Genomic DNA, 25728 nt, shown 5'->3' on the forward strand with positions numbered 1-25728 from the left:
ATGAATGGTTGGGGATGTATTAGGTCTAGCATTAGTCAAAGGTCTCCCTATTTTCACGGATGGGCTAAGTTAACATGGTTCAGCATCATTTAACTGATGAAGTGTCAGATCCTGCAGTTTTTCTCTGCCTGTGTGTTTTCTTTACATGATACAGGACACAAAAGAAAACACCCTTACCCACAGTCCCTGGGGTATACTCAGTGGTCAGAAGTCGACTGTCCGGTGTGCTGTGTGGACGGATACGGGGCCCACTGTGATGTGACCCCAACTTTTGTCAAGGCTGCTATCAACCATGTTAGTGGCTCTAGCCGGAATGCAGTTGGAGTCAGAAAACACAGTTATGTCAAGTGAAGTGACACCCCCTCACTGATTTTCCAAACTGTGCCCCCATAGCTAAAAGTACATTATGCCCTTTCTGTTTTCACAGGATGTCACAGTCAAAGGAAAAAAAGTATATCTGAAGTCCCTGGTAAAAAAAAAAAAAAAAAAAAGCCAGAATACTGATAGAAATAAATTCCCATTCATAAAAATGAAGGATGACAGTTACACTTTTATCATGGCACTGGGAAAAAGGCAGAAAGTGATTCGATCTAAAGAAATAATTTGACCGAGATTCAGTGGGGAAATTCCTCAAATATTCATAATTATCTCTTCAGTTATCAAAATGGGTCTTTTGATATTGCCATTCATAATTCATATTTGTAGTCTTACAAGAATATTAAAGTGACAACTAGGCCATGTTTGCTCCCCAGTGCCGAAGCAAAAGGCTAAAATAATAAAATATTTGTCACATAGAATAAATGCTTATTAAAGCTAAAAGCAGCTGAGAAAAACAATATTTAAAATAAACCGAGGAAATACAACAGACAAAATTATGATATATGACTTCATATCTCAACTCAACATCAGTGGTAACTTGCTCGTGCAAAACTCCGGTGTGCAGCTGTGGAAAGTCCATTCAGGTTCAGATATGACCCTTGACCTCGCCTGCCATTACCGATGACCTCACGCCCACAGGTTCCAGCTGTGGCGCATCAGAGGGCGCGAGGACAAGGAGCCGGGGGTTGGACCCCGCCACAGCCCTTGGGAGGTAGCTCGAAGCGTCAGTCAGAAATATACTTTAGCAAGCTTTAGCGTAACAGCAGAGGCAACACAAAGCCTGCTTTCAGATTAAAAAACAGAAATGTTCACAATGAAATTAAAAACATTACATCTTTAAAAGAAAATCATTAAAAAAATCCAAATGCAGACAAACATCTTCAAATCTAAAACACTCTTTCTGACCCCCTCTCTCTGGTTTCCATAATTAAACAGTAAATTTACCTCAAAAATACCAACACTGACTGTAGCATAACTTTCCTGTTTGACTATAACAAACATATAACACTTAAATCACCATTGTGCCTCTAAAAGACATTGCTAATAGCGGATTGTGGGTCATTTACAGTATAGTAATAAGGCTAAACTGGTCACAGTTTTATATTCTACTCTACACAAAACAACTGCCATTTTACATTGGGGAAAGAAATCTCAATGGCCAGTGGCTTCATCCCCAAATGGGACGCACATATTCAACATCATCAGTCACACTTGTCTGTAAATGAAGAGTTTAATCCCAAAATGAGATATCCACCATTTGAAAAAAGTGATACCTATTACATAGGGGTGTCACAATATATCGTCCCACGAAATTTCGCGATAGTAAAACGTCACGATATGTATCGTTGAGATGAAATCTCATATCGTGAATTTTTTTTTTTTTTTTTTCAAAAATAGACAAAGAAACGTCTTTGTTTGTTGAAGTTCAATGTGTGGAAAGTAGTTCAGTTGAACAAGTCTCTGAAGAGACACATGAGAAGTTATACAGGAGAGAAACCATTCAATTGAGTTTCTGGCAAAACTGTTTACTTGACAGGAAAAATTGAAGATGCATAAAAAATAGACTAAGAAAAGTCTTGTTGTTTGAGTTTGAAGAAAAACTGAAGATGCATAATGAGAATTTATACTGCTGAGAAACCTTTTAGTTCAAAGTAAATCTAAGTGACGGTGTAACTCATTCTATTTCAAGATAAGCCTTATCTCCAATCTCATGTTTTTTCTAGTTGTTATTGTAATAACAATTTCCCACAACAGCATGTTTTGTATTTGTGCATTTCAAATAAAATACTACTTTTCCAGTCATATATTGTCATTATTCAAGTTTAAAAAAATATTGTTAAAATCGTATCGTATCGTATCGTTATCGTGAACCCAGTAGCGTGATACGTATCGTATCGTGAACTGAGTGTATCGTGACACCCCTACATTACAAGATTAAATCCAAATGATGACAAATGATAGTCCTTGTGCAGCAGGACAGAAGGTAGCTTGAGTCCTTGATTGGCAAAATTATAAAAAAAAAAAGGGTTATCTGACAGATATTCTAGAGATACTGTACAGTACGATGAACTGTTGGTAATGCCCCCTCCCCCAAATGCTGCCCCCCGCCAAATGGATATGTGGCATTTGGGGACACAACTCTTCAAATGCAGGTTATAATTCTCCCTCAGTGCAAATCAGTCCGTATGACATCACCGTTAAAGGCAAAGGTTATTTGCTTGACATGGTGAGGTGCTCTGCTGTCAATAGCTCTCCTAATAAGCGACGCCCATTATAAACGTATGATTCCTCACAGACACCCCACTGACAAAATCCATTAGTGAGGTAATGAGAGCTCTATGGCGTGAATGCCCCCCGCCCCCCCTCAAATGGAAAGCAACATGACACCATGATGAAACGACACACTATGACTTGGTTATTGTCAGAAATGACGATATGAGGTGCTTAAAGAGCTGGAGGTACAATAAGAAAAGAAAAAGTCGACGGGGGGAATGTGGGATGCAAACGGCCGTTATTTTAAATTAGCCTATTTCATTCCCTTTATTTGACTTCCATTTCCTTACGTGCTGTGGTCTCTGTCGCTTTCATTCTCAATCTCTCTATTTCTCTCTCACAATCAATCTCTCTCTCTCTCCCCCCTCCTCTATTTTGGTCTCAGTAAATAACCAGCATTGGTCCTGAATAGTCAGCTTCCATATTGACAAGTGCTTTTGTGTGTGACTACTAATTGGAAATGTAAAAAAAAAAAATGCAACTTTGGGCAGAAATAAATACTCTAATATGTAAAGTGTAAAAGGTAACCTGGTGCTCCTAAATATGGGTTCTGCCCCCCGAGCTGCAAACATTCAGCTGCGTTTCACATCCTTATCTAGCTTGGCTTGAATATGGAACATTCTGTATGCAGGGTGAGCTTAGCACTACATCAAAGAGTGATTATCAGCTCTCTTTGAAGCACTTGACGGCTTAGAGCTCAGCGTAAACAATTATGTCTTCACCTTACTTTGGATTGCCTGTCGCAAACAAATACCTTTACCATCACCTCTACCAGAGTTCTCCTGCAAACTCCTTCTACAACCCAACTAAGCATGGTTCACAGGACAAAGGGACAGGAAATGCCATCCGTGATCACATATGGACGCTTTTTTGAACATACCTGCATCTTTACATTAATTTCAGTTATTTTCAATGGGAGTGGTCGTGGCAGGCGTGTGTCTTTTCCATATTATGCACCTTGTATTTTGGACGTGACATCTTCGGTTTCACAAACGGAACAAGCCACTTCCAACTGCTCCACTGTCAGGCGAAAGTAGCCCTCAAAGCGGCCGCTAGCTAGGCTAGCTAGGCTAGGCAGAGGTCTTGGACGAGACGATAAAACTCGGCACTCTCTTCTCCCTCGGACGACGTCACATACTCGCACCCTCCGCTTTGGGGCTTCTTCTCCCTTTAGGGGGCTCCTTCCCTTGAAGAACAAGCCCCGCCCCCCCCACATTTGAACTCTTGCTCTCTCTGCCTGTGTTTGAGCAAGAGAGAAAAAGCCTCCTATCTGATCATGGCCTTTTCTAGAGTCTCACCCCCATTGGACCTTGTTGATCCTCATCGGTCCAATCAAAAGCAAAAACAATTCCAGTGACTCTGAGGTGACTATCCGGCGTCATTTGGATATATACATTCAGTATGTGTGGTTATACAGTAGGACCGATGTCTGCGGTTACATGAAATTGTTCAATAGCTACACTGCGGCAGATTGCAGGGGACTTGTCTATGAAGAAGAGCATGGAGAGAGTGGACAGTGCTGCAGCGATAGGGACCCAAGCCCCAACGATTCAGATCAAAGATAAATTATGTTCCAGGGCTGGAACCTGTCCTCAAGGTGGGGAATTTGAGAGGTAGGGTGGGGGAAAGCTTTGATTGGCTGCTTAAGGGACTATTGGGTCTCTTCGGGGCTTTGATTGGTCGGCGCGGCCTGATCATCTGCCACAGTCTCCTTAGTGATGACCTCCGTGCTCGCCAGTTCCTCCATCTCTGGTTTGGCAGCGCTCTCTCCACCTCCGCCCGCTTCTCTGTCTTCCTCTACCTCAAACCCATTTTCAACCACCGCTTCAACTTCCACTCGTCCCTCGTTCACCTTGTCTTTGGTCTCTCTCTCTGTTTCGACGGTCACGATGGCCTCTGTCACGTCCTCGGCCCCTCCGTTTTCGAAAGGCTCTCCATTCTCTTTTTCCTGTCTTATCTCTTCCTCTCCGCCCACCTCTGCTGTGCTGTTTACGGCTCCTTTGTCCTTCGCCTCTGCGCCTCCATCTTTCTTTTGGACAGTCTCTATGCCAACTTCAATCCCATAATCAATCTTCTGATCTTCCTCATTCTTTGCCTCCCCTTCTTGATCGGCCTCACTTTCTTTCCAGCCCGCCTCCACCTCTGTCGTGTTCACCTGTTCATCTCCGCTCTTGGCTTCCTCTTTCGCCACCTTCTCCCTGTCATCAAGGATCTTCGGATCTTCCGCATCCTTCTCCATCGCAGTTGATTTCTTTTTCTTCTTCTTGTTCTTTGCTGCATCTTTGATGGAGTTCTTGTTGGACTTGCTTCGGGTTTTGAAGATCAGTTTCTGAAGAAGCAAAGTTTACATTAACACGTTTGGGCAATGTGCTTTGGACTGTGTCAATACGCTGCTGGGCATGAGGCGGTACATGCAGACTTAATTAAAAATGGATGACAATGGATCTAATATTGCATTTGGATAACAAGCTAATTCAAATGAGTCTCGTTGATGTAGAGAATGAAATGGAGGCCATTTGAAGGGAAGTTATTGATGTCCTTGATGCCTGCAGTCTGACCAAACAAACAGGCATATATTTCTATTTCAACATATCCTAGATTATGTGAATAACACACAGTAGGGATATACACATTGCGGCGATATAGAGCATATATCGCCGCAATGGAAATCTTGTGAATGCTAACAATTCCCTGCTTGACTTTGAGGCTTAGGGCCTAATATATTTGTTGTTGTGACAGCAGTTTAAATTCCGGTCACAGAAAGCATCAACATGGATTCATTCCATTGTGGACAAAGGTGAGATTTAGAGGTTATCATCACTGTTTGGGGTCACACAGAAAGCATTGCCAACCCTACTTTCCCAAACAACACATTCGTCCGTTGCTGCAGAATTCCCCGTATCTCAAACAGAAAGGGCTTCTTTCACATTTGTCCCAAGCTGCGTGTATTTATCTACTTAGAGCAAAAACAGCTGCTGGACTTGGGGGTGGCAAGGGGTGATGTTGGCCTTGGATATATGGCTAGCAGGTGAGAGAAAAAAGCTATGAAGGAGACCCCACGTTAGCCAAGGGAAACACTGAGAGGAATGCGAGGTCACGTACCTTGGGCTCCCTCCTCTTTCGGCCCAAGATGGGTCTCTGCAGGAAAACAATCTGTTTGGTGGACAGACTTCCATCACTGGAGCATGAGGAACAAGGCACGGAGAGAAACAGAGAAGGATGGGAACGATAGAGAGAGGTGGGAGGGGAGGGTGAGAGAGGAAGAGAGGAGAAGAGAGAAAATATGCAGAAAGATTTTAAACAAGAATCTGATTTATTTCCATCAAACACTTTCATTAAACTTCTCATGTACTTCTCATTTACAAATGAATAAGATAAGTGACAATGAGTGAGAGGAAAAAGAAATGAACTAGACATTTAGGGCCCTATCGTCGCAAAGGCAGTAATTTTGCGTTAGTACCCGTTTTGCGCTGGAATAGCGCAGCGCAAAACCCTAATTGTGGGCGTGTCGGCCCGCTACGCTCGCGTCAGCTCGGTGCAAACCTCCATAGGCGTGTTTATGCCCAAAACAGTATTCACAAGTGTGAGATCACTCCCCTTAAAAGCCACAGCGTCACCACCATCACGTCTGTGACAGCAGCTTCTTTCTTGCTGAGGGACAGAGTGAGAGAGAGAAAAGAGAGAGGGGGAGAGAGAGAGAGAGAGAGAGAGAGAGGGGAGAGAACGAGAGAGGGAGAGAATTGGAGGATGAACCAGTTCGGATTCGTAATGAAAATTGATGCTGATGGAACGATCATTTGAAACACACCAAAGGGCCGCCGCGCAGTTACGCAGTGAATATCCCCATGTCCCAAAGCGTGCGCTTACTGTAATTAGTCGTTTAGTTCATATAGGCTATAACATACACATTTAAAAATATTTGTTTCTTTAATAGGGTAGGGATGTGTCATGTGTGAGATTGTATTTTCTAGCCTATTTCAATAGCCTATATCAGAATTGTCCACTCGGGTTAAGCTATTGTTGCATGGTGCAATTGCAGGGAGAGAGGTTACTGTATAATAAATAAAAATCTGCAATGTAGGCTATAGTTGAAAATCAACGTGGCATTCTAGGGAAGAGTGTGTCCGCACGTGAGGTGTTGGAGAGAGAGTGACATCGTGCCGTGCGTAACGTATCAAAGCGAGGATTTCCTGCACTGCGCGGATAATACTGTGTGCGCTCAGGCGTATGCCTGGCTTAGTGTTTTTTTTTTGCGCTAAGACCTGCTATTTGGTGGCATTAAAATTGAGAGCACCCAAGGCCCTTTTTTCTAACACATTGCGCTGGAACGCCTATTTTTACACGGGCAACGCCCAAACCTGTGTTTACGCTCGGAACATGGCGATGGTATCTTGGCCAGAGCGCAAAATGACACTTGCGGGAGGCAGATGAGAGGCTAAGAGGCGCACGGACACGCCTGGGCCACGCCTACACCTGTGTCTGCGCTTAGATCCCAGCACACAACTGGATGGTGGAGGCAGACGATAGCTTAATACGCAGGGAAGATAGCAATAAGAGGCGCGCAAACGGCAGTGCAAACGATAGCGGCGTACGACGATAGGGCCCTTAAACTTAATGAGCGATTGTGTTACAGGGGACGACAGGTTTTTCACAATTCACTACCAGCTGCAACAGCGTTGGCTGGCATTGTTTTCAACTTGTGAGTGTGTGTGTGTGTGTGTGTGTGTGTGTGTCATCATGGCAAAATGTGGTACTGGAGACACCTATTGTAGCCCCAGATGCCGCTTTGAGTACTTTGCCAGGTGTTTATATGTCTGACTGTGGACAGATTTTGCAACTGTGAGATGCCAGATACTGTACAGTCACGCAAGATGGTGTCTAGTTAAAATCTTTAAAGCCCGACAAATACGACATGGAGGGATTCACCCTCTTGCTCATCCTTGTCCATCGAGAGAGTCAAATATTTTCTGTCCACTGCTCATACGCCATATACCTACTGTTATCTGCAGTTAAGGTTAAGAATCCCACGCGTCATTTTCCTCTGTCATTTCCTCCTACATTCAGGTTGTGCAAAGGTAGAGGAGACGCACACAAGGGTTCAAAAGCCAAGATGCTAAATATATAGGCTACTTTCAGGGTTCCCACACCTTCTTAAACATCAACTTCAAGGACTGTTCAAGGAATTTCGAGGCCCAATTCCCTCAACTTCAAGGACCTGACCCAACATGGAGGGGCGTTTCTAGAGAGTGGCCAGGGATGGCACCACTGGCCACCCCTGAAATCTAATTGGCCACCTCAGGTGCCACCCCAAAATCTTGAGGGTGCTGGTGGCATCTGTGGCCGACATGACTGTCTTTCAGAGGCGGTAACGGACTCATTTTTAAAGCTAGAGTGAAAATACAGGCATCATATTAAACTAGAAGAGGTAAGGCATCCATTGCTACCAACCAGTAATGCTTCAAAGTCAGGCTAAATGTAGGTGAGGGAAAATCTTTCCACATCCCTCCTAAATGCTGCACTCAGTGCCACTCTTGCTTGAGTCTGTGCGCAACCTTGGCCACTCCAGTCAAAATGGCCTGGACTGCCAACATAGTTTGACACATGGAGCAAGGTTCATTGCTGTTACAACACTGATGATTTCTATCATGAGAATTAGCGGGCTTTACAAAAGCTCACAGGCAACAATTAAAAAGAGAATGTGTGAAACACTTCTCAACTGTGTAAAGCAAATATCAAAAGAACTTCAATTTATATGCACAAAATATATCAATTCAACCACTTTCCATGTACCATGATCCATCATTTCTATTTTCAAAAACTCTCAAGGCCTTTATCCCCCCCCCCCCCCCCCACTCCAGTCAACAGATTCATCTGGGCACGAAACGCAGATTCATTTCTGACTGGGCTTCCTGTCTCTCGTGCTCGCTCTCTCTCTCTCTCTCTCTTTGTCACGCTCAGCCCTTCCTTCCTCTCAGCCGACTGCTCTCGCTAAGTAGCTGTCCTCTCTTCTGCTTCTACAGTCGATCTCCTGTCAGTCTGATTTTTGACACATTCACTATTCGTTTCTTCTTATTCCCTGACTCCTCTTTCTGTCATGGGCTTTAAAAAGAGATACTTGTCCTTTGCCGCTCTCAGGCACGGGTTCATTTACACACATACATACTAGTAGGTGTGCCGTGTGTGCACACATAGTTGAGATGCAGTCCGGAGTTAAGCTGCATGCTCAACCTTGGCCATGAGTTTATGATGGCAGCAGGATCCTAAAAGCCAACTACAAATCTTCCCTCTCCCAAAATGAAATGGGCTTGACGCTTCTCCAGCACCAGGCTTACTATCTAAACCACCCAACGCCCACCACACCTTCTTTTTCCCCCATTACCTCCTTCCTTCCAGGCTTTATCAGAAGCTTTTCGAGGCTGTCAGAATGCTGGACGGCTTCCTGCTGAATCAAAGCCGAGAGCCAACCAGAGTTCCCAGCAAAAAGCCCCAGCCCATTATGCTAGAAAGGAGTGGATGGGAGAACTACAGGTCTTTACAGAACCCACTGTTGCCTGTCAGTGAGTGCGTTTACATGCACACCAATAAACTGTTTATTAGCGGATTTCTGAGTTACCTGATTATTCAAGTGGTCATGTAAACAGCATAAACTGATAAGCTTTATCCGTTTATGGTCATAAACGGGTTATGAGAAAACCGATTAACACACCTAGGTTTTTGGCCAATAACCTGTCTTTTGAGTGCATGTATACAGCGTATCAGGTTTCTTGTGGGTTTATACATTTGCGCATGTACAAGTTGCATGTAAAAAGTTGAATTACCGCCGCCTTCTGGAGAGAAATCCGACTAATTGACTGAATCATGTAAACCCGGGTTTTTCCTATTGTCGGATTAATAAAGTGCATGTAAACGCAGTAATCAGATTATTGCCATAAACTGATTACTCACAGTTATCAGTTTATTGGTGTGCATGTAAACGCACTCAGTGTCAGCCTAACTATTATAACTTGAGGCTTTATAGAGTGTCTATTTTGGGACAAATGTACCTGTTGGTGGCTTCATCTGTAGGAAGAATTAAAAAAAAAAATCCTGCACCCAAAGTCCAAAATTGCACAAACTAATCCTACACCTAAAAATGTCATTTTTCACTAGTTTGTATCCCTCCTTTTTTCTTTTTTTTTTTCACAAAGATGATCGGATACCTGCTTTCATATAGTGTGTCAACATACTTGATTTCTTGTTTTCTGCAATTCTGTGAAGAGATTTTCCTCCAGCAGCCTGAGCTGCTGCTTTTAAACTTTGAACAGCGGCTCTTTCATTTGAAGCTCTGTCTGAATTGGTACAGATTTAGGTCATCTTCTTCCAGACCAGATTCTCTTAAATCTGTCATATTCCTTTGAAGACAAACTTTGTGTATGCCACAAAGGCGATTTACATTTTAGCACCTCAGTTGTATCTGTAACCATGCCATGCCATGCCATGTATATATATATATATATATATATATATATATATATATATATATATATATATGTATATATATATATATATATATATATATATAATGACCCTCTTCTTGTGGTGAGAGAGGAGGGCATCTGCTCAGTCTAGGGTAGAGAATCCCTGCCCTATTGAATTCTTCAGGAATCAAGACGTTGGTGGTGGACTGGGGAAGTGGGTGGGGCAGCTCCGGAGAAGACGATCAGCCCAGGTACAGCCATCAGTGAGGTGACGATCAGGGAGAGAGGATGATGAAGCGCTGACCATGTAAGGGATAATGTATATTGAGGCGGTGATTACGGGGGAAATAATGACCGACAGGTGGATTGAGCCCGACGCGTAGCGGAGGGCTTAATCGTTCACCTGAAGGTCATTATTTCCCAGTAATCACCGCCTCAATATACATTATCCCGCTTAGAACACGGCCTACAACTAAATCATTCAATAATCTGACAAAAATAATTATTCAAATATATTTTTTAATAGCGTTTTCAACGACAAAGCGGTTTCATTCGTAATTGGCACACAAGACACCACAGCTGCAACTGGTTGGCCTAATTAGTAGTGGCTTGCTGACAAAAGGCTCTTATCAACTGATTAATCCAGGTGTGGCAGAGCAGCGGTCGGTTGTCGAGAAATAATGACCGGTGAATATTGTTGATTGACCAATCAGAATCGAGTATTCAAGAGAGCCGTGTTCTAAGGCTATATATACTGCCATGTCATAGGCTCAGCAGCGACGTCATAACAGATGTCATATTGACAGGGGCTGATTGGCTATTGAGGATGGGGTGATGAGTCACAAGACACACGTCATAACAGATGTCACACTTGACTTATGTTGAGACCTGATTGCTATCGTGTTATGAGGTAACGTGACTGGTCTCCATCTTGAAACTAGGTCGAGACCCCCATACATATATATATATATATATATATTATATATATATAGTCTGCTGTGAGTATATCTTGCAATTTATACCTTGATTCATCTTGTTTTCTTGGTATAAATATGTCCATATGTTCTTATTAGTTTATGCGGAGAGTAACCCCCAGAATAATGAACTGAAAATGTAATTAACGCCTACATTCATTGAATGCTGCATGCAAGAATGCATATTCTGAGACAACTACATGAATTAATGTTGCGTGGAGAAGCTATTGAGTTCCAGTTAGCATTAATTTGAGATGCCGCTGAGATCACTGACACTTATCCGACCCTTCTAGATCGAGTGCCGGCTGCAAACCCTCAGAAGAAGTACGTGTTTGCAAATTTGCTATTTAAAAATCGGAGGCGTCACGAAAACAAGTGTAATGACTAGAGCTAATGTGAAATAGATCATCAACCATTATTTCAGCGAACAAAATGTTTTTGAGGCAGGGAGAGAAATGAGCTCCGTCTTGTACTGTATCTAGGCCGCGGCTCTGATTAATTAGCCGTGTTGTTGTGTTGTGGCATTTTGAAAGAGAAGCGAGAGAAGAGAGAGAAGGGAGGGAAGGTTTAAAGAAAACAAGGGATGAAAATAGAGAGGTAATTAATCAACTATGCTCTGAAACGGTCACAAACAGCAGAGGCAGGGGCATAAACACTTAGTCAAGGCACTGATGGAAGTACAACATGCACACTTCAGTAGTATGACAACATGTCACTATGTACATTTTAGTGATGCAAAATATTGTACTAGCATTTTACAGGTTAGGCTAGCATTTATTATAAGAGGGAAAATACATGTAGTGGATAACTGTAACCAGTTACATTGGGGCTTTGGGGTGTTTTACTAGTAGGCTATAGTGTTTACTAGAACTTACTGTATGAGGGGAAAGTGAGTGTGGAAAAACAAAAAAACCCCATTGGTTTGTGGACCCCCCTTTTGAAGCCTCGACTTTGACATTTTGACAGTCGCCAACTCGCCATCTTTTTCTCCTTTTATTTTTAGCCAGACAGTTGCAGAGCCACCTACTATTGATCCATGATTGGCAAGCTGCATGATCACTGGACAGGCAACCTGTCAATCACGCCCCAAAGCATAGCCTATGAACACCATGCTGTATTGAAGAAGACTTGAAACTGATTGAAACCATAAACTCATTAGTAAAGTGTTTAATGAGGTAATAAATCAAGTGAGAAGTACGGTCCTATTGACTTAAGTGGCTTCATTTTTCCAAGACGGAGGTTGCTGCTGGTTTGACGTGAAGCACTGAAGTGTAACCGAGAACACAGAGCCATATTACTGTGAAAAGGCCATTGACCATTTTGATGTAAAGTATGTTACTATATACTATTATCAGGATTTCCACTAATAAATGCATAGCGCTGGATGGAAGCGAAGCGCTCAAGTGTGACTGAGAACATGGGAGGCCTTTGACCATAAGCGGATGGACACTCATATGCTGAGTCAGCACCAGCACAGGCTTAGCTGAGGAACCGTTACACAAGAGACTGAGCTGCTGCATTCAACTTGCCCAGCGGCTCTTTGGCACACACACACTCATGGACCCTAAGGACTCATAGGCCAACACACGGTCACGCACGCACTCCCCCAAACCCCCCCCCCTCCCCGCCCCCCTCCCCTAAACCCCACCCCCCGCCTTCAGCAACTTCCCCCCGCTTTGCAACCCCCCCCCCACCCCCCTTCCCTCCCACGACGAACCAAACCGGCGCTGTAATGGCAGCCTCCTTGGTGTCGTGGTGTGGGTTGTCTTTGCTGGTAATCCTGTACATTTACAACAAATGTATCTGTATTGTATAATATTGAAGTGTGCCTTTATTACTTTTCTAATTAGTAATAATGTGATTTCTGAGTTATTTCATTTATATGCTTTGTCCAATCCAAATTGCTGGCGCTGTTCAATGGCGACCCGGTTTTGCTCTCCGACTCTAAGAGTGAACCAAGCAGAATTTCGCTCGTGATACTTGTACCATGAAGTGACAATAAAGTACTGTTATGTTATGTTATGTTATGAAGCTCTGTCTCCATTGGTCGAGATTTAGGTCTGTTTCTTCTACCAGATGAGCAACTGTCATACCTTTCCTTTGAACAAAAACGTGTGTATGCCACAAAACCGATTTTCATTTTAGCACCTCCATTGTATCTGTAGGCATGCCCTGTGATCTCTCAAAATGTGCCTTCTCTTTAATGAGAGACTTTGATTCCTTGTTGTGACGTGTCTTGTGTTCATTGAATGCGTCATATAGGTTTTCTATATATTTTGTCTGCTGAGTGAGTATATCTGACAATTTATACCTTGCTGCAAGTTTCCCATGTAGGACAAAAGTGTTGAATTGAATTGTACTGAAAGAGAAAGTGAGAGAACCCATAGGCTATACTGTGTAGGCTGTTCTCTGCCACGTGTACAATAGATTTGTACTTCCATCTTTCCATATTAACTTCAATGTAGGCCTGAGTCAGAGAGCTGGAGTAGGCCCTACTGAGTTGCAATTAAAGGTCTGTAGTGGTCTTCGATTATTGAACGCCCCTTTAATAATGAAATGAGTGTTATTACCTGTTAGTCTTGATAACGGGAGTCGGGAGCACACAGGTGAGTCTCCAACCATATGAAGCCAGAGACTGGAGCAGGGGAACATAGTCTGCCTTCACCTGCAAACCCTGTGTAGAAAGCAAGACACATATTCAAACCTGGCCTGAGCTCAAACTGGAAATGAGTTTATATAAACTATCGAGTATTATGCAGGTTTTCACTATACAGCAGGTGATTTCACCGCTGTTGCAAGTTGTGCTATTCAGTTAAATCCCCTGCTATATCGTAAATCCAATCTGACGCTCTGCACGAAAACGAGAGTGTGAGTGGAGAAAGAAGCAGAGCGTGCTCTTTCTGAATGAATTAACGAACGGGTCAAGAAACTCAGAGGAAAAAGACGTCAGTCCCGCCCACGCCGTTTGATTGACAGGTGATCTCTGGGAAGCGCAGGTCAGAAACAACACAACAATGAGCACCTAGAGCCAAATATGTCAGTAAACTCTCAACTCAGTTCAGAGAACAGAAAGACTATGTGCTATTGAATGGCATTTCGCTATGACTCCCGCCGCCATGTTGGCTGTCCATTTGCTCCTCCTGGTGCTCTGCTGCTCCGGCCACCACACAGACGGAGCGCTCAGAGTACGCTCTGCTACTCCGAGAGTGTCGCACTCTGAATAACCAAACGCTGTATTCCAACAGTGCTCACCATACGCCAAAGCCACGCTGAAGCCACGCAGTTTCATTTCGGCATCCTTGTTAACAGGTGAGAGCGTTCACACCAGCTGATCAACTCAACCTGCAACTGGGCTGTCTCATCACATCTCATCACAATTCACTTGGTGAATTTCTCTGCTGTTTTTGACTGGGAAAAAAGACCAGACCACGCACCCCCCCCCCCTCCCTCTGATATCCGGTTGATTTTGTGTCAGTTTGCTGTAAACACATCTGATTTGCACACCAGCTGACATAGGCCTACACTACAATAGAACCTAATGTTTGTGTTTATGTTAATATCAGTTGTCTGCTAAATTAGCCTGCTGGCTATTTGGCAAGCTATCCAAAAACAAATTGTCAAAAACATTTGTCTGGTTTACGTTGACTGATGCTTGTCGTCAAGCTACGAGGAGTAGAGCAGTGAAGTGACACAATCTAAATTAAGAAACAAATCCACCTTATTATATGATTCACTTTGATTTATATCATGACTGAATTGGCCTATCCGACCATGATGCAATGATGTACTGTATAGTGTGTCTGTAGTTGGCCTTACACTGTCCCTTTGAAGCAATGATGTATAGTCTGTCTGTAGTTGGCCTTACACTGTCCCTTTGAAGCAATGATGTATAGTGTGTCTGTAGTTGGCCTTACACTGTCCCTTTGAAGCAATGATGTATAGTCTGTCTGTAGTTGGCCTTACACTGTCCCTTTGATGCAATGATGTATAGTCTGTCTGTAGTTGGCCTTACACTGTCCCTTTGAAGCAATGATGTATAGTCTGTCTGTAGTTGGCCTTGCACTGTCCCTTTGAAGCAATGATGTATAGTCTGTCTGTAGTTGGCCTTACACTGTCCCTTTGATGCAATGATGTATAGTGTGTCTGTAGTTGGCCTTACACTGTCCCTTTGAAGCAATGATGTATAGTGTGTCTGTAGTTGGCCTTACACTGTCCCTTTGAAGCAATGATGTATAGTCTGTCTGTAGTTGGCCTTACACTGTCCCTTTGAAGCAATGATGTATAGTCTGTCTGTAGTTGGCCTTACACTGTCCCTTTGAAGCAATGATGTATAGTGTGTCTGTAGTTGGCCTTACACTGTCCCTTTGATGCAATGATGTATAGTGTGTCTGTAGTTGGCCTTACACTGTCCCTTTGAAGCAATGATGTATAGTGTGTCTGTAGTTGGCCTTACACTGTCCCTTTGAAGCAATGATGTATAGTGTGTCTGTAGTTGGCCTTACACTGTCCCTTTGAAGCAATGATGTATAGTGTGTCTGTAGTTGGCCTTACACTGTCCCTTTGAAGCAATGATGTATAGTGTGTCTGTAGTTGGCCTTACACTGTCCCTTTGAAGCAATGATGTATAGTCTGTCTGTAGTTGGCCTTACACTGTCCCTTTGAAGCAATGATGTATAGTCTGTCTGTAGTTGGCCTTGCACTGTCCCTTTGAAGCAATGATGTATAGTCTGTCTGTAGTTGGCCTTACACTGTCCCTTTGATGCAATGATGTATAGTCTGTCTGTAGTTGGCCTTACACTGTCCCTTTGAAGCAATGATGTATAGTGTGTCTGTAGTTGGCCTTACACTGTCCCTTTGAAGCAATGATGTATAGTCTGTCTGTAGTTGGCCTTACACTGTCCCTTTGAAGCAATGATGTATAGTCTGTCTGTAGTTGGCCTTACACTGTCCCTTTGAAGCAATGATGTATAGTGTGTCTGTAGTTGGCCTTACACTGTCCCTTTGATGCAATGATGTATAGTGTGTCTGTAGTTGGCCTTACACTGTCCCTTTGAAGCAATGATGTATAGTGTGTCTGTAGTTGGCCTTACACTGTCCCTTTGAAGCAATGATGTATAGTGTGTCTGTAGTTGGCCTTACACTGTCCCTTTGAAGCAATGATGTATATTCTGTCGGTAGTTGGCCTTACACTGTCCCTTTGAAGCAATGATGTATAGTCTGTCTGTAGTTGGCCTTACACTGTCCCTTTGAAGCAATGATGTATAGTGTGTATGTAGTTGGCCTTACACTGTCCCTTTGAAGCAATGATGTATAGTCTGTCTGTAGTTGGCCTTACACTGTCCCTTTGAAGCAATGATGTATAGTCTGTCTGTAGTTGGCCTTACACTGTCCCTTTGAAGCAATGATGTATAGTCTGTCTGTAGTTGGTCTTACACTGTGCCTTTGAAGCAATGATGTATAGTGTGTCTGTAGTTGGCCTTACAGTGTCCCTTTGAAGCAATGATGTATAGTCTGTCTGTAGTTGGCCTTACACTGTCTCTTTGAAGCAATGATGTATAGTCTGTCTGTAGTTGGTCTTACACTGTCCCTTTGAAGCAATGATGTATAGTGTGTCTGTAGTTGGCCTTACACTGTCCCTTTGAAGCAATGATGTATAGTCTGTCTGTAGTTGGCCTTACACTGTTCCTTTGAAGCAATGATGTATAGTGTGTCTGTAGTTGGCCTTACACTGTCCCTTTGAAGCAATGATGTATAGTGTGTCTGTAGTTGGCCTTACACTGTCCCTTTGAAGCAATGATGTATAGTGTGTCTGTAGTTGGTCTTACACTGTCCCTTTGAAGCAATGATGTATAGTGTGTCTGTAGTTGGCCTTACACTGTCCCTTTGAAGCAATGATGTATAGTGTGTCTGTAGTTGGCCTTACACTGTCCCTTTGAAGCAATGATGTATAGTCTGTCTATAGTTGGCCTTACACTGTCCCTTTGAAGCAATGATGTATAGTGTGTCTGTAGTTGGCCTTACACTGTCCCTTTGAAGCAATGATGTATAGTGTGTCTGTAGTTGGCCTTACACTGTCCCTTTGAAGCAATGATGTATATTCTGTCGGTAGTTGGCCTTACACTGTCCCTTTGAAGCAATGATGTATAGTGTGTCTGTAGTTGGCCTTACACTGTCCCTTTGAAGCAATGATGTATAGTCTGTCTGTAGTTGGCCTTACACTGTCCCTTTGAAGCAATGATGTATAGTGTGTCTGTAGTTGGTCTTACACTGTCCCTTTGAAGCAATGGTGTATAGTGTGTCTGTAGTTGGCCTTACACTGTCCCTTTGAAGCAATGATGTATAGTGTGTCTGTAGTTGGCCTTACACTGTCCCTTTGAAGCAATGATGTATAGTCTGTCTGTAGTTGGCCTTACACTGTCCCTTTGAAGCAATGATGTATAGTCTGTCTGTAGTTGGCCTTACACTGTCCCTTTGAAGCAATGATGTATAGTCTGTCTGTAGTTGGTCTTACACTGTCCCTTTGAAGCAATGATGTATAGTCTGTCTGTAGTTGGCCTTACACTGTCCCTTTGAAGCAATGATGTATAGTCTGTCTGTAGTTGGCCTTACACTGTCCCTTTGAAGCAATGATGTATAGTCTGTCTGTATTGGCCTTACACTGTCCCTTTGAAGCAATGATGTATAGTGTGTCTGTAGTTGGCCTTACACTGTCCCTTTGAAGCAATGATGTATAGTCTGTCTGTAGTTGGCCTTACACTGTCTCTTTGAAGCAATGATGTATAGTCTGTCTGTAGTTGGTCTTACACTGTCCCTTTGAAGCAATGATGTATAGTCTGTCTGTAGTTGGCCTTACACTGTCCCTTTGAAGCAATGATGTATAGTGTGTCTGTAGTTGGCCTTACACTGTCCCTTTGAAGCAATGATGTATAGTCTGTCTGTAGTTGGCCTTACACTGTCCCTTTGAAGCAATGATGTATAGTGTGTCTGTAGTTGGCCTTACACTGTCCCTTAATGATGTATAGTCTGTCTGTAGTTGGCCTTACACTGTCCCTTAATGATGTATAGTGTGTCTGTAGTTGGTCTTACACTGTCCCTTAATGATGTATAGTGTGTCTGTAGTTGGTCTTACACTGTCCCTTAATGATGTATAGTCTGTCTGTAGTTGGCCTTACACTGTCCCTTAATGATGTATAGTGTGTCTGTAGTTGGTCTTACACTGTCCCTTAATGATGTATAGTCTGTCTGTAGTTGGCCTTACACTGTCCCTTAATGATGTATAGTCTGTCTGTAGTTGGTCTTACACTGTCCCTTTGGAAGTCCTATTGCCCGTGGACCTTGTCTATGCCTCTGTACCAACACAACCAAGACCTAATTCCAGTAGATTTACTACAGTGAATAACAATCCCCTGCCACCTCCAGTCAAACACAACCATGACACACATACACACTTCCTAGCAATAATACCTGACAGGTTGCTCTTTATTCCAGATACATCGGTGATGTGTCTAGCTATGGGATGCCATCAAGTGCTGCCTGCATCACTAAGTATGAAAGTAAAGTATGAAATCTCAAAACAGTGTTGACAGCAGTGGCAGCATAGTTGGAACAGGTGGGGACTAACAGGTTGCTTGTGTGAAACAGCCTCAGTGTGTAGTCAACATTTTAACACAGGGGGCGCTGTTAACATGCCGTCAAATGATCCACCGTGCCAATGTCTCGACAATATGTTATCAACAATTGTATGCACCAAAAATTTGATTCAGGTCTTTCCTTAGGCGGGACACCTGTGTTTAATTCTACAGACACAGAGAGACACACAGCAACAGATTCATTAAGCTACAGCAGCACACATCTCTGCTCACACAGGAAGTGTGTGTGGTTTGCCAAGATATCACTGCACCTGCCCTGACTGAACAACCACAACACTCCAGTCACAACACATGCACATTTGCACACCCACACCCGCGCGCGCACACACACACGCACGCACGCACGCACGCAGACAGACAGACAGACAGACAGACAGACAGACAGACAGACACACACACACACACACACACGCCAGTTATTTTGAGACCTGAAGAAAAGGGTTTTCCAGACAGTTACACTGGGCGGTACGGTATGCGTGCATGAACGTACAGCACAAATCTCCACAGACTCCATACAGCTCAACTGAAAAGAGCCTAGATGAAACCTTGGCACATCAGAAAAGAAAGTTGACAACACATCACACCTAGAGCTACACAGGCATCCTTTACTGTAGACGACTGTGGACATATTCTATACTATAATTAAAGCTATTAAAGACTTCCTATTATTGTAACTGACTTGATTCATTTTTGTTTTCCAATTTGTGTTTGTGGGCTATTGCATGTTAGGTATAGGACCCCCTTGAAAATGAGATGCTTCATCTCAAAAGTCCCCCCACCCCCCAATGAATAGCCTAAACTTATATCATCATCTACACTAGAGCCTAAACTTATATCATCATCTACACTAGAGCCTAAACTTATATCATCATCTACACTAGAGCCTAAACTTATATCATCATCTACACCAGAGCTTAAACTTATATCATCATCTACACTAGAGCCTAAACTTATATCATCATCTACACTAGAGCCTAAACTTATATCATCATCTACACTAGAGCCTAAACTTATATCATCATCTACACTAGAGCCTAAACTTATATCATCATCTACACTAGAGCCTAAACTTATATCATCATCTACACTAGAGCCTAAACTTATATCATCATCTACACTAGAGCCTAAACTTATATCATCATCTACACTAGAGCCTAAACTTATATCATCATCTACACTAGAGCCTAAACTTATATCATCATCCACACCAGAGCTTAAAATTATATCATCATCTACACCATTTCAGGTCAAACAACACAAACTCAATCATCATAAATCACAAAGGGAGGCTGCTATAGAGAAGAGTGTCAGTTACTACAACAACTACTACCACCATGACTACAGCTGCTGCTGCTACTACAACATCTACTAGGCTCCTGCCACTGCTACTACAAGTACTACTTCTACTACTACAAGAACAATTACTACTTTTGCTTCTTTCACTTGTACAATGGGATAGTAGAGGTGAGAGAGAGAGACAGAGGCAAAGACAGAGAGCATTACAGAGAAACAGAGAGTGATTGATCAGTATGCAGACAAAACACTTGAGCCTATACTCCACCGCACAACACCTCATTTTTCTTTGACAGTCTCCTTACTGGCGAGGATGACAGAACATCTCATACCTCAAACAGGCCTTTAGCATTAGCATATTAAGCAACCAGCACTATTATGAGCTAATCGCTGGGGCACAAGACTCTGCTCTAAGTGTTATTTATACAAGCATTACTTTCCCAGTTCCGAGGGGGAGCGGTGCATCTACATTTTTTAGGGGTTTATGTTGGAACCACTCCCAGAAACAGGCACTTTTTCAAAGCCTGCCTAGAAAGTAAATTGAGATTTTTTTTGTTGCTGTAATGGCTTTCTGTTCTTGGGAGTAGGTGCAGAGTTAATCACAGTCCCCAGACATCTCTGACTTATTGTCCTGGGCCACCTTGCTGCATCAGGGCTTTACGCTGCATGCTCTGAAACATCTTTGTCCAGATGTTATCTGCATGACTGCTAAGCAGGACCACATGGAAAACTCAAAAGGACAGTGGCGTTGCAGTTTAAGTGATTTAAAGGGGAATTTCCAATAGGTAAATATGGCTTGATCTACCCTTCAGGGTGTTTTGTTATCACAGGCAAAAAGTACAATGTACTAAAGTACAATCAGTACAATGCAATCTTAAGAGGTTTGATCTAAAATGTGAATCTGGCCATTTGAAAGCAAATGGATCTGAATGAGCCAGGTCAATCTGAAGTGTTCACAATTTTGTAAAGGAAACAGTCATTTTGCCTCATGAATATCCATCAATATTCTCTGTTTGTGCTATGCTGTATGTCTATCTATCTATCTATCTATCTATCTATCTATCTATCTATCTATCTATCTATCTATCTATCTATCTATCTATCGGGGGAAGGGTTTTGCTGCTCTAAGCACCTCTTCATACTGTTAAACATATTCACACCTGGGAGTGGCCCGGTACAACTGCCTTGCTGAAGGGGATTTCAGCTGTAGTTGTTTAGAAAGAGGAGAGTGTTACTCATTCACTTTCTCTACCACCATTTTCTCAGCTGGTGATGGCGTTAACCTCTCGTGAAAAGCCCAATTCTAAACCGTTAAGCTACCGTTAAGCTTCTTGCTGGTCCACCACCACTATGGCCTTTTAGAAAAGGTCATGTTGGGGCTGTATTATGAAGAGCGTGGGAGGGCTGACCTAAGACAAACGAGCTGAGGTCAGCGTGAAGTTCAAAGTGCACTCTGAGTCACTCCAACACAAACACTGCTCTATTGTTTTTCTTAAAAGAGTAGACATAACAAACTGTGCTTATGTTTTTCACCGGCTCTGAATGTAGCTTTATATTGACAGACTACTGGGCTCAGTCAGCGGGTTTGCAGAAACATCATGCAAATGCCTTTAAAAAAGGGCATTCAAATTCTCAGAATATTCCCGGTATGTTGTCACAGCAAAACAAATGTCAAAGTATTTACTCCAGCAGCTGTGTTTTAAAACCGTGCACAACCAATTTCTAAATGTACAAGTTGGCCGTTCCCCACTGACACGTCTGATCAATTCTGTGTTTAGATTAAGGTCACCAGAATTCTGAAATGAAAATCTGGGACATTTCCAGTTCGGCAGTCATGGTGTGATTTGGTATCAGAAACTTGACATTTGGAGATTTTTGTAAGAATTGCATTTCAGTCAGGGCCACAAAAACACAAGATCACTTAGATCAATTTAAAGCTTTTATTTATTTTTATTTAATATATTTAATATATGAGTTAGCCTATATTTGGCGGTATGGCTCTGTTCTGGAGGCTCCCTGCCCTTCCATGCGCATACATGGAAAGCCTAAGCCCTTGTTCACACAGGACACAGAATGTAAGTAGAACTGAAGCTTGAAGCAGACACAAGCTGAACGGACGCCTAACCGTTCACACAAGAAGCCCTCTCTTTTCCTCTCAGCGCCTACTCGGCCCGCCTTGAAATCACCCACAACTCCCATTGACTTCATGCCTGGCTTGACGCCCCATGCTTGGAAAATAGGCGTGAATCCTGAACGATCGCTTGAGCAAGGCGTGAGCGTGGCTTCGGTGTGGCTTCAGCGTGGCACGCGGCGCGCGGGTGGTGTGAACGTCTTCGCCTGTTAACAAGGACTAAATGAATCAGAATCAGAATCAGAAAGACTTTAATGATCCCCGGGGGTAAATTGGGACAAGTTACAGTAGCTCGCTCACAGAACACACATAGCATAAAATAAACAGTAGTAAATGCGATATTAAGCAAAATAAGCAGAATAGGAACACAACATAGCATAGAATAACAGTAGTAAATGCGATAGAAGCAAAAATAAGTAGAATATGTCTAAGAAGCAAAATACGTAGAGTAAGTATACATTCCGTGCCAATTATCATTATTGCACCCTGGACTTATATTAAGTCGGCTTGCCCTATATGTTACACGTGGCTCAGCCAGGCACAGTTAACCTATTGGCTGGCTCAGTCTCAGGGAGACTGAGCGTCTCCGAGGTGCTCTTTTAAGAGAGGCATTAAATAGACCAATGGCCACAGGCAGGAATGATTTCCTGTGCCTCTCCGTATTGCATCTAGGTGGAAACTTGTGGGTTGAGCGTAGGTTGAGCTTAGGTTGAGCGTTGCTTCGGCAATAGTGTGAACGGGTGCTGCTAAGGCAGGGAGAGCGGCAGCAGCAGATTCTGGGAGCTCCTTGCCCCTCCACGAGCAACATGGAATAGCCTTAAGAGAAGGAGAGCAACAAAAGACCCCAGAACAGAGCAAGCAACAATGACAACAGACATGACATTGTTTAAGTCAGACACAGCATGAAAGGAGGAGCTGGGGAGGAGGTGGGTTGCAAACAGCTTGCAAAGGAAGCGGCAATGTTAGGCAGGCAGCCTGAAGCAGATTTAAGAGGATGCCCCTGTTTGAGTTTAGCCAATTGAAAGCATCAGCTAAGCAGTCAACTGATGTGGGCTGGGTTTGAGATCAGCTCCTAATCAGCTGTGGGCTGGGTTTAAACTGGGCTTGACATCCATGGCCTGCCTGAACTACCACGATGCTCGATTTTTTGGACGATTGGGTGGCGAGTACTTTTGTTCTAAACCCCCTTATTGTCATTAAACCTAGGAAATCCCCTGCATGCCCTATAGTGTCTCATTTGTGTTTGTAAAGTTTCCTGAGGCTGTGATTATACTAGAGATCAAGCTAGCATGACATGTTGGATGGATGCCTTCGTCTTCTAGTTTCATAATGATACAGTATAATTATCTTCACTACGGCTTTAAAAAATGACCACGTTAGAGCCTCTGAAAGACAGTAATCACGGCCAGGGACGAGGAGTAGAAAAGTACATTTTCGGGGACAGCTCCAGCCGGGGACAGGTGACCAAAAATGGGGGACTGTCACTGAAAATTGGGGACATCTGGAGACTTAATGTCATCTTCTTAGCTAACTGCTAGTCTCACATGGCCAGACCCAATGTCTTACGTCAGAGGGTCTGCATCACAAGTCAGCATTTCTGGGTTTTGCCGTAGGCATTCCTACAGTCAAATCTGATTGGCTCGGCTGTTACAGAAGTAAGCGGCTCTCTGAGTACATTGGTGCATCGTTCAAAATGTACCGCCCCATGAGTTGCGTCACCCCGTCCGTGGTTGGTAAATTCATATGTCTGCTGCACATTTTGTTTTGGTCTTAGGGGGGGCGGTCGTTAACCACTTTTCAAGAGTTGTGCAGCAGATGTAGATATCTATCTACGGCTGGCTACTGCGATACGAGCTAACTGCTAACCACCACTGGTATTGTTGTAAACAGGTTTGAAACACACTGACACACTAGCTAATGTACTGTGCATTAGTATGGACTGGTAGTTGCATATACCATTGATTGCTTCGCTAAATTAGCCTGTTGGCTTGTCAACACTGCAAAAAATCAGCTGTTTGGTTTAGGTTAACTGATGACTGATTCTGGAGTAGAGGGACAATAAGACAAGGTAGTTTCTTGTGTCACAAAAACCAAAATTTGGAAACTGATCCACCTCATCAGACTATTCACTGTTAATGAATTTATCTATACACCCATAACACAATCACCCTTTTGTTATATATTTGGGCACATACAGTTTTCCAGAGGACATCCATGATGGTATCAGACATGCTTGCTTTGTGATTTTTGTGACGCAACTGCAAAGCCTCTATACCACTAAGTTCATATTCTGCAAGTTACGACCGGTCGCAGGTTGTTGAACTGGAGTTACACCCTATAAACACAACAGCTTCCAGACCAGAACCTCTCAGAAGTCACCCATCCGCGTCAGTCATCATTATTATCAGCATCATCTGACAGAGTGCGCGCCATCTCTCACTCACAGGGACGGTGCAAATTACCCTGCCTCTATCTAGGTCACCTCCTCTCTCACCTCACACAGTCACAGAGGATAGAGATATCATGGCCGAGGGATACGCTGAGGGATACGCTATAACGATCACTTTTCTGCCATGCTGTACAACATGGGTGTAATACTGTACGGTGGCCAGCGAGTAGTGCTGTGCAGTGAGTAAACCCACTCCCCGATGCCAACATATGCGAGAGCCCATGGGTTTTAGAGGTTCCGAGTTCGATCCCCAGCTGTGGGGGGACTACACAATAACCTGATGCTGCTAGATGGTTGCACAGAACCATCTGGAACTAGTCCTTGGAAAAATGTTTAGAAAAGGGCAGGGGCGTTCAAAAGACATCTGGCAGGTGATTGGATGAAGCACCTGTCTATCACAGGCTCCCTTCTCGCTGTCGTCACACCTAAGTCCGGCAGGGTAGCTGCATCTGGACGCTGATTGTTCTGGCCCACTGCTGGGACGGAGTTAAGCCAATAGCAAGATGAATTTCTCTATTTCTGAATCCAGCTGCCTTGCAAGGTTACAGTAACAACGCAGGGGGCACACATCTAGATGCTGGGCTGATTGAAGCTTTGCACAAAGCGATTCTATTGAACTCAGAAGAAGACATTCTGCAGCACCTAGGCTGCTTTTGTGTGACCCTCATTTCAAACAGAAGAGAGAGATGAGTGATTGAGCACACACACACACACACGCACACGCACACGCACACACACACACACACACACACACACACACACACACACACACACACACACACACACACACACACACACACACACACACACACATCTCTGAGGGGTCCTCTCGGTGTCTTAAAGGTACTTCTTCAAAGATTCCTTGCTGCCATGCTGATGCTGTGATGTGGGGCCCTGTCATCTCATTTGAGACATCATTTGTTTCTGCAGACTGTGAAGTGCTGTTCTTCAAAGCCACTGATGCTCGTGAATTCGGGGGAATGAGCGACAACAATGTCGGCGCTGTTAAGCTCCTTTCACTCGCGGGCTTCCGACTGCACTTCTTGAAATTGCAGTTCCACTGATATGAAGGATCAAGGAGTAAGCAGTCGTGTGACATCATCAGACTGCATTGCCTGAGGAT

At 43.4% G+C, this 25728-nt stretch overlaps 1 protein-coding gene across 1 annotated transcript in view; it reads right to left on the reverse strand.

Annotated features, from left to right (window-relative positions):
• Nucleotides 1–3228: 3228 nt before the first annotated feature.
• rftn1b (raftlin, lipid raft linker 1b) overlaps nucleotides 3229–25728 on the reverse strand; it is a 214707-nt gene continuing 192207 nt past the window's right edge. The window contains exons 8-10 of the mRNA XM_083647160.1: nucleotides 13654–13757; nucleotides 5755–5830; nucleotides 3229–4981 (exon numbers count right to left, since the gene is read on the reverse strand). Of these exons, the coding sequence (XP_083503286.1) occupies nucleotides 4304–4981; nucleotides 5755–5830; nucleotides 13654–13757 (858 nt within the window). The 3' untranslated portion in view covers nucleotides 3229–4303. The remainder of the gene's footprint in view (nucleotides 4982–5754; nucleotides 5831–13653; nucleotides 13758–25728) is intronic.

The sequence above is a fragment of the Poromitra crassiceps genome (assembly GCF_964638095.1).
Source record: "Poromitra crassiceps genome assembly, chromosome: 1".
NCBI classification, from domain to species: Eukaryota; Metazoa; Chordata; class Actinopteri; order Beryciformes; family Melamphaidae; genus Poromitra; species Poromitra crassiceps.